Raw genomic sequence first — 8,390 nt, 5'->3', positions numbered from 1 at the left:
GGGGGGGGGGGGGGGGCAGTAACCGCGTGCACAGCAAACTGATTCTCGACGAGGCTGTTCACTTACCACCGGTATGTAGCCGTTGGTGGCTGCCAGGGGTGGATAGCAGAGGGGGATGGAGGCAGGCAAGAGAGGGTGAGACGCAGAAGGATCAGGATCAAAGCAAGGGGAGTGGATGCAAGCGAGGTACATTTGCAGCGAAAGGTGGCGTACCGAACGCAGTTTGAACTGCAAGTGAAGAGTTTGGCACAGTAGGTGCATTGATAGCGGCGGCCGGCAGGAGTGACAATGTATGTGGCGGTGACACCACGTCGGCCCGACCCGGGATTGGCGGCACTGTGGCGACGACGACCGGCAGCTGTGTCAGCATTCGTGGGCAGCTGGTTGGCTGAAGAGGGTTTGACAACAGAGCTTGGCATGGACTGGTGGATGGACGTGGATGAGGGTCGCACACTGTTGGCGTTGGGATTGGGCATGGGCATCTGACTCGCCAGGGCGGCCAGGCCCATCATCATTTGTGGATTGATGACGGGATACATCATGTTGAGGCCATAAGGGTTGAACATGTTGGGGGCGTTGGCACCGAGAGCAGAGGCGGCTACTGCCATGGTTGTGGCAGGCTGTACAGTACTTGCACTGGGCTTGACCTCGGGCTTGATCTGGTGTTGCTCCTTGGTGCTGTTTTGGTTGTTGTTTTGGACGCCATTGGCAGAGGCGGAGATCGAAGTCGGAAAAGATTGCGAGGCCTGGTTCCAAGAGTGCATGGACATGGCTTGCATTTGACGGGCGTATTCTTGATACATTTGCGTGGCTTTGGTGCCATCAATGGGGTTGAGTTGATTGGCATTGAGGGTAGGGGAGGACATGCTGCCGGCTACAGGGGAGGTAGAAAAGACAAGACAGTTTGAGTGGAGAGTGCTCAAAACAACAGGATATGGGTGTAAGCATGGGCATGTGGGGGGACGTGGGGGGGGTGTGGAGATTTCGGGGAACAGTCAAGACAAAAAGCAAGCTTTTGATTCCAACCGAGGGTGGGAAAGCACACTGGTGTTGACTGACCTGCCATGTTTTGGGAACCGGGAAGGGAGGACATGGCATGCCATTGGGACAGGCAGTTGTTCCAAGTGTGGGAAGCTAAGTAGCTCTGCATGGCTTGGGCTTGTGCTTGAGCTTGGGCTTGAGCTTGGGCTTGAGCTTGAGCTTGAGCTTGGGCTTGAGCTTGAGCTTGAGCTAGGGCCGACGATTGCGTTGCAAATGAAAGCAGAGCCGGTGTGTGGCTGATTGGGCTGGGGTTGCTGGGCCGACGATTCGGTGGTTGGCTTGGTATGCGAGGTAGAACTGGAAAGAGACTTGCTGGGCGACCGACGAGAAGGATCGCTCATGCTTGGTGCTTGGGGTCAGAGCACCACAGCCTCACCAACACCACCCGAGACTGGCACCTGGGTGGTGAGGTCAACTCGGGAGAATCAGATTGACCAGGGGCTGCCGATCAAGGTGGAAAGTGGATCGAGCTCGTGCTGCGACTGCAGGCTCGGGCAATGATAGTCGGAAGGAAGGAAAAGAAGCGCGATAGAATGGGAAGGCGTAGACTCTCAAAGCCACCAGATCAGACACGCTAAACCAGTGACCGTGTCTGCTGCCACTGTGCAAGTGCGGCCAACAAGGCAGCGAGGGAGAGAATAAAGTCTACACACTGTGGTGTGGCAGCGATTGAATCAATCGCACGGAAGGGGGTGGGTGGGGGGAGAAGAGGCAAGAAGAAAGAGAGAAGGAGAGCGCGCGTGTGTGTGTGCGCGCGCGCGTGCGTACCCGAATGAGGCCGGGGAGTAGCGGGTCAAGAACGACTGGTAAACGGCAGTCGCGCAAGTAATGATCAAGCAGAGGATGCAGAGGCCACAGGCAGAAAAAAAAATGAAGATGGAGGAGCGCCTTTATTCGTGTGTGTGCAGAAGAAACGAAGAGAGAGGTGGAGCACGAGGTGTCGCGACACGGGGAGTCGCGTGTGTATCTATGTCAGTCTCTAGGTATCTATCGTTGTTGTTTACAATCTATGTGAGCGGTTTGCCGGCCGTGACGCGCGTGGACGGCGAAGAAGGAAAATGCCGACTTGATCAAGTCCGACACATACACAGGAGAGAGAGCGAGCGCGCGAGAGAGAGAGCGAAGCGAGAGAGAGCGGGAGGGAGAGAGATGGTGTCGGTGGTACCGAGTGAGGAGTCCTGCATGATGATGATAGATACACCACACGTTCCCAGTAAGGATAGATGGATATTAGATATGGGTTTTATGGGAGCGGGGAAACCCGTTAAAGGGGAAATAGCAAAGGGTGGATAGCGAGGAAAGGGGGTGGGGGGGTGGGGGGATTGTTGTGGATGGGATTTGTGGGTGTGTGGGTGTGTGGGGACAAGCGTCCGAGCCGGGACGTGCCACGCTACTTGAGTCGCGTGAAAGCACATACAGAGATGTCATGCGTAAAAGGAGTGAGGAGGAGGAGGGCGGGGTGATTTTTACATGCACAGCGCTGTTCGGGCTTGGCAGGTGCAACGTTTGGAGAAAGCGGGAGGGCTATGAAATGAGGTTCAAAACGTGAAACGGAACAGAGGAAAGAAGAAGAAAGAAAGAAAGAAAGCAGTCGAGAGGGTGTTCGAAGGGACATTGCGAGGGAAGGAGCATGTTGAGCAGTGGTAACATGGGAGCTTGACGGGATCGATGATACGCAAATAGCGGTGGCGATGAAGTCATTGGTGATCGAGGCCGAGGTGGTAGGCGACTTTGTATATTGGACGGAGGAGTCTAGGGAGGAGGATGCGATGGTCAGGAGATGGCAGGTGCACAGGCGGTGATGGTGAGAGAGCTGCCGAGATGGTGCCGTGAAGATGATGGTAGAATGACACGAAACAAGCGTGGGCGAGCTCCAACACCAGAACATGACACTGACAGAAAAATAGGGGAGAGGATGGCGTCGAGTAGCTCTTGACAGACAGATGTAATTCACTAGTGGGCTCAAATCTGTTGTCTGGTTGGTTGGTTCGCTGCTCGACTGCCTGGCTCTCCTCGGTGTGAAGAGCAGCCATCCCATTACTGGCCATGGCCAGTGACAACGAGTCAAAAAGAACCCCCGGCAGCGGGTTTTCGGGTTTTCAGGTTCAAAGCAGTCTCCCTCTCTCCTTCATCTTCTTGCTCCTTGATCCCTCTCTTCTCGTGATACGAATGCACGCAACCGAACCCCAAAACACAAATTTGGCATGCCCTACTTTTGAATTTGACGGCCCCGTAAGTGTGGGTTGTAGTGTGTGTTCGGGAATTCAGAAGTGTGTCATCACGACGATGTTGATCGGTGTCATAAGAACCGTCAGGCCCTGCCGTTGATGCTGCAGTCCACGGATCTGTGTGGGTGAGGGGGGACAATCAAAGCAGCGTGTATTCCTTTTGGGGCATGCAAGGTCAAACGTGGAGGATGGAACACGGGAATCGAGTCGTAGGCACCAATCTTGGCATATGCCAAGGAAGAATCAAAGGTTGCCTCACGCCACTCGGTTCGGGGAGGGGGGGTGTGCAGGGCGCTTTGGGTGATCGATAGAGCACAGCTGCTGCACCGCCGGCAGGACAGAGCAGGAGCCGGTCAAGGCAGGAGCAAGTCGGTGCTCCTTCTGCGCTGACACGCACTTCTGCCTTTGGTCGGAACACTCGGTTCTGCTTGCCGTTGGACCCAACCGTTGACTGGAAGGGCCAGGGGAGGTTTTGCCACTTGTTGTGTTGTGGCTTGTGTCTTGTTTCTTTTTTTTTTCTTTTTTTTTGGATGTCATCGATTCAAAACTCTTGCTCAGAGGACGTGACTGACGTGTGAGGCAAGGCTCTTGGCATAATGGCCAAACACATGCCATGCCGCACGCACAACGAGTCACTCACATCGTGTCGCCCTGCGCGCAGAAAGCAAGGGCACTGGAACCCGGTGACGTCGCCCGTGTCTCCGAACGTGCGTCATCCCCACAGTGCACATGCCATGTCATATGTCCAGACATATTTGTATTTGGTTGCAAGTAGGAATGTAGATGGAGGAATCTTTGGTTGAGGGTGTTTTGATGGATGAAAATGACCTTGTTCACGTCACAAACACCTGCCCGAAATGACCAGAGCAGAGACACTGCAGGTCCGAGTGGCCGCCATATTGCGCTGTCGATCGCGTTCAGGGTTACGGTCAAGGCACCGGCCACTTGTGAATCGCGCTCCGATCCAGCAACGAAGGTGCTTCTAAAAGATCCCCAAAATGCCCGCGTCCGCCTCAAACTCCAAACTGGGGTGCGCTGCGACCCTCTCAAACAGTCAGGGCAGGAGGTCCTGGAATGATGAAAGATTTGATACGCAGCGACGCCCCCCATCAACGACTCCTTTTTTTTTTTCTGAGCATCATGTCCACCGTCACTTCTGCAGAGCTTTGTCAATCCGCAGGAACTCGAACCGCAGGATCTGTGTTTGTGCGCAGCATGAGGCACGCAGCGAGAGCGAGTAAAAGCCATGCGTGTGCGTGCGTGCGTGAGTGCGTGCGAAGAGACGAATAGACAGACAGACAGACAGACTGCTGACTCACTGATGGACAGACGGAATACATGCACTGATATCAGCTCGAGCTGAGCAGCAGCGCACAGAAAGAGAGAGCAGGACAGCTGTGTTGTGAGCATTCGCACTTTGGTCGAGCCTGGCCATCATCCCACGCCAATAGGTTGAGATTGGTTGTCCTCGATAAGGATGAAACTTTGGCACCTGCCAAATTTCTCACGTGTGTCTGACATTTGGTAGAAGTCAGCGAACCTAGTGAGCATACCAAACAGTAATAAGAGAGCGAAGCTAGTGAGCATGCTCAGCTATAGCTATGATACGCGAAAGCAGTGAATTGCTTTTCATTCAGCTGATTGAGCAATCGCGCTGCCACACACACTCTCTCTCTCGCTCTCTCGCTCTCTCGGTTTTTTTTTTTTTTTTTCATTTTTTTCTGGGAACGAGTCGCAGGTGCGCCGGGTCGTGGTGTGGTGTCGCTAGCGCAAGCCTTTAGAGCAACTGCCTCGTTGGTTTTGGCTGCAGATCGGGGTGCTTGACGATTGTGGAGCTAGCAGGCAGGTTGTGACGTCGACGCCGGCATGGCGAGGCGTGTTGTGGTCACGGGCCTCGGGCTCATCACCCCCCTCGGCTGCGGTCCCCATCCTCGTCTCTACGAGCATTTGTTGCACAAAGCTTCGGGAGTGCGTCAACTCCGTGACCGCGAAGCCTACGAACAAGCCAAGGTGCCCGTACACATCGCCGCCGAGGTCCCGGCCCTCGACCAGGACTCCGAGCTCGGCTTTGATCCAGCTCACTACAGCTACCCACTCCATCGACGCGCCCTGCCCCCTAACATCCAGTTTGCCCTTGCTGCAGCAGAGCAGGCCCTGTGCGACGCCCAACTCACCACCCGAGACCAGCCCGATTTGCAGGCTCATGCTGGCCTCGACCCGACGCGCGCCGGCGTGGCCGTGGGTACGGGCATCAGCGGCGTGCACGACCTTCTCAGCAATCAGACCCTACTCCAGGAACGTGGTCATCGCCGTGTGAGCCCCTACCTGATACCCAACGCCCTTGTCAACATGAGCGCGGGCCTCGTCTCCATCCACCACAACCTCCAGGGCCCCAACCTCAGCGCCTCAACAGCCTGTGCCACCGGAGCCCACAGCATTGGTTCGTCCCGTTTCCTGCCCTTTGCAGCCTAGCCGGAAGCCGCATGGTATTAAACTTTGGCCCCACACACCTGCTTCCTTCACATGCAGGCGACGCCTTTCGTATGATCAAATACGATGATGCCGACGTTCGTGTCCCCCCGCCCTCGGACCATGCCTGATCTGATCCCCCTTGCGTCATCTGCTCACAATACGTGACGCGCCCAACAGATCATGGTCTGTGGAGGCGCTGAAGCCTGCATCCATCCCCTCATCATGTCAGGCTTTGCACGGTCAGTACTACCCTCAGCGGGCTGGCCGATGGCCTCGACATCTGACCCGGAGCCACACCATAGTGCTTGCTGCTACTTTCGCATTGAACCTCGGCCCCCTTCTCAAATTGCTCCTGCTTCATCCGCCCTGTGGTTGACGATAGAGCCAAAGCCCTGGCATCAACCTTCAACGACACCCCCGATCGTGCCTCACGCCCCTTTGACCAAGCCCGCGCCGGCTTTGTCATGGGTGAGGGGGCTGCCGTGCTCATCCTCGAGGAGGAAGCCCACGCCCGTGCCCGCAACGCACCCATTTACGCCCAGGTTCTTGGCTATGGTGCCAGTGGTGAGTTCTTTTACTTTGAAGCAAGACTCGTCCACACCCGCCGCTGATGGCATTGGGCCCAGCGCCACGTGTGTTTCTGACAGCGTCTGGCGTGTTTTGTCTCGTGTTCATCAGGGGACGCCCACCACATTACGGCACCTCACCCCTCGGGTCGCGGTGCCATTGGCTGCATGCAAGCCGCCCTGCGTGAGGCTCGACTGGAAGGTAGCGACGTCCAGTATGTCAATGCGCACGCCACCAGCACCCCGATCGGGGATGAAATTGAGGGCCGTGCTATTGCTCAAGTCTGTGGCCCCAGCGTTGCCGTCTCCTCGACCAAGGTTGGTGCGGTTGTTTTTTTTAGTTGTTTTTTTTTTTTTCCTTGTGGTTGTTTTACATGAGTGCCCTGTTTGTGGCCACGACAGTGAGGCCGTGCATTTCACCGCCAAACCTCTGCTGACCCTGTTCCCTGCCTGCATGCGTTTCCATTGGGTTGACACGTGTATACAGGGTGCCACGGGTCATCTGCTTGGGGCGGCTGGCGCCCTCGAGGCAGCCTTTGCCATTTTAGCCTTGAAGCACCAAACTGCACCCCCAACGTTGAATCTTGAATCACCTGCCGAGGGTCTTGACCTCAACCTCCTGACCCAGGCCACGCAGCTCTCGTATGTGACACAATCCGCGCACGCGCAATGCCTCTGCCCATTATGTTTGCCGTTCTGCTGTGCATTGCCTGGGTGGCTTGCGATCCAGCCGAGATACGTCTCTGAAGTTCGATTGCAGCCTTTCCGCCTTGGCGATGGCCTGTGTTTACCATGTGCGCGAGGTTCCACCTGGGCACACGGATGGACTCATACCTTGGTTGGTCGCATGCAATGCCCACAGGCTAGACGTGGCCCTGTCCAACTCGTTTGGCTTTGGTGGAACAAACGTCAGCCTGGCCTTTGGCAAGGCGTGATCAGGAAGGGTGTTGGCTCAGCCTACTTTGCCTTCTTGACCTTTTTGGTCTCGGTTCCTGCATGCTCGCCGCTCTCGCGCTTCTTGTCGTGCCCACTTTTTTTCTTCTTCTTCTTGGCTTTCTTGGGGCCCTGGTCGACGTGGGCTGGACTTGTTTGGTGCGCCTCGGGGCCGGCGCTGGTCCCTTGGTGATTGTCGTTTGCTGCGGCCGCTTGGCCCACAAACTTTTGGAGTCGCGAAGCCATTTCCGAGTCGGAAACCTAGCAAATGAAATCAGTGTCATGGACCAACAGTCATCAGCGTGCCGCACAAGCTTACGGAGCGTTTCCTGCGCTCATCTTCCACCCAAAATAAAATGAAATACAGAGTCCTTGATGCTCCGGGCGGCCCTTTCATGTCCTGGACCATTGCTCCTCCCAGGGTGCGACTCACGTCTGCTTGGATAGGGTTGGTAGCGGTGGCAGAGGCAGCCGTAGTCGAGGCGCGTTGGCTGGCTTTGCGGGCGCGCTGGTCCGCTTGTGCTAGCGCGTAGCGCTCCTGATCAATGTATTTCTATTGGCAGGCAGGCCGGAGCCACGCATTGAGACGAGCAAAGTGGGATGCTTGGTCAGCACAGGGCTGTTGGGCGGGCGGGAGAAGACAACTTTACCTCGAGCGACTCGTTGGCCGACTGAAAGGAGTAGTGTTGGGTAATTTCGACGTCGTCAAAGGCGGCATACCCCTTCATCTTTACAACTGTTTGGTTCTGTCGCGCAGCGCCAGATCTAGACGCACGGGGCAGAGCATCGCATAAGGTGGACCAAAGACGCGTGTCATTCACCAGCCCAAGGCCTCCCACCAGCCAGGTCCGGCCAATCTGGGCAGCAGGCAAGGGCGTACGCTGTGTGCCATTTGGCCTGTGCCGCCCGTTCGCGTTCGTCGCGCGCGAGCTGTTCGCGTCGATCCGCCTCCACCTGTCGCTGCATGAAGCGCAGCCCAAGGATGTTTTTAGAAAGACCCAAGGCTGAGGCGGACGGTGAATCTGCCGTCTCCTCCACCACCGCCCCTCCAGTCGAGGCAGTGGTGCTCTTCTGTGCCCCTGCCGTCGCCATCACGACTCGTGTGTGTGTGTGTGTGTGTGTGTGTGTGTGTGTGTGTGTGTGTGTGTGT

At 56.3% G+C, this 8,390-nt stretch overlaps 3 protein-coding genes across 3 annotated transcripts; 1 reads left to right on the top strand and 2 right to left on the bottom strand.

Moving 5' to 3' along the window:
• Positions 1 to 62: 62 nt before the first annotated feature.
• MONBRDRAFT_28804 (uncharacterized protein) lies at positions 63 to 2,225 on the bottom strand (the record flags this gene model as incomplete). Its single annotated transcript, XM_001749222.1, has 3 exons — positions 63 to 874; positions 1,060 to 1,230; positions 2,129 to 2,225. The coding sequence occupies 3 exons, from the start codon at positions 2,223 to 2,225 to the stop codon at positions 63 to 65; spliced, it is 1,080 nt and encodes a 359-aa protein (XP_001749274.1).
• A 2,910-nt stretch (positions 2,226 to 5,135) lies between these two features.
• On the top strand, positions 5,136 to 7,445 carry MONBRDRAFT_34033 (uncharacterized protein; the record flags this gene model as incomplete). Its single annotated transcript, XM_001749290.1, has 7 exons — positions 5,136 to 5,709; positions 5,799 to 5,836; positions 5,919 to 5,980; positions 6,124 to 6,305; positions 6,420 to 6,625; positions 6,795 to 6,949; positions 7,170 to 7,445. 7 exons carry the CDS (start codon positions 5,136 to 5,138, stop codon positions 7,240 to 7,242), a joined length of 1,290 nt encoding a protein of 429 aa, XP_001749342.1. The 3' UTR covers positions 7,243 to 7,445.
• A 228-nt stretch (positions 7,446 to 7,673) lies between these two features.
• MONBRDRAFT_11428 (uncharacterized protein) lies at positions 7,674 to 8,332 on the bottom strand (the record flags this gene model as incomplete). Its single annotated transcript, XM_001749221.1, has 3 exons — positions 7,674 to 7,793; positions 7,891 to 8,005; positions 8,121 to 8,332. Coding segments are annotated over 3 exons (447 nt in total), but the record flags the coding sequence as incomplete, so codon positions are not given.
• Between the last annotated feature and the right edge of the window lie 58 nt (positions 8,333 to 8,390).

The sequence above is a fragment of the Monosiga brevicollis genome, genomic scaffold (assembly GCF_000002865.3).
Source record: "Monosiga brevicollis MX1 MONBRscaffold_29 genomic scaffold, whole genome shotgun sequence".
Taxonomy (NCBI): domain Eukaryota; class Choanoflagellata; order Craspedida; family Salpingoecidae; genus Monosiga; species Monosiga brevicollis.
The sequence above is the reverse complement of the archived record's forward strand: the minus strand, read 5'-3'. Positions and strand labels throughout refer to the sequence as shown.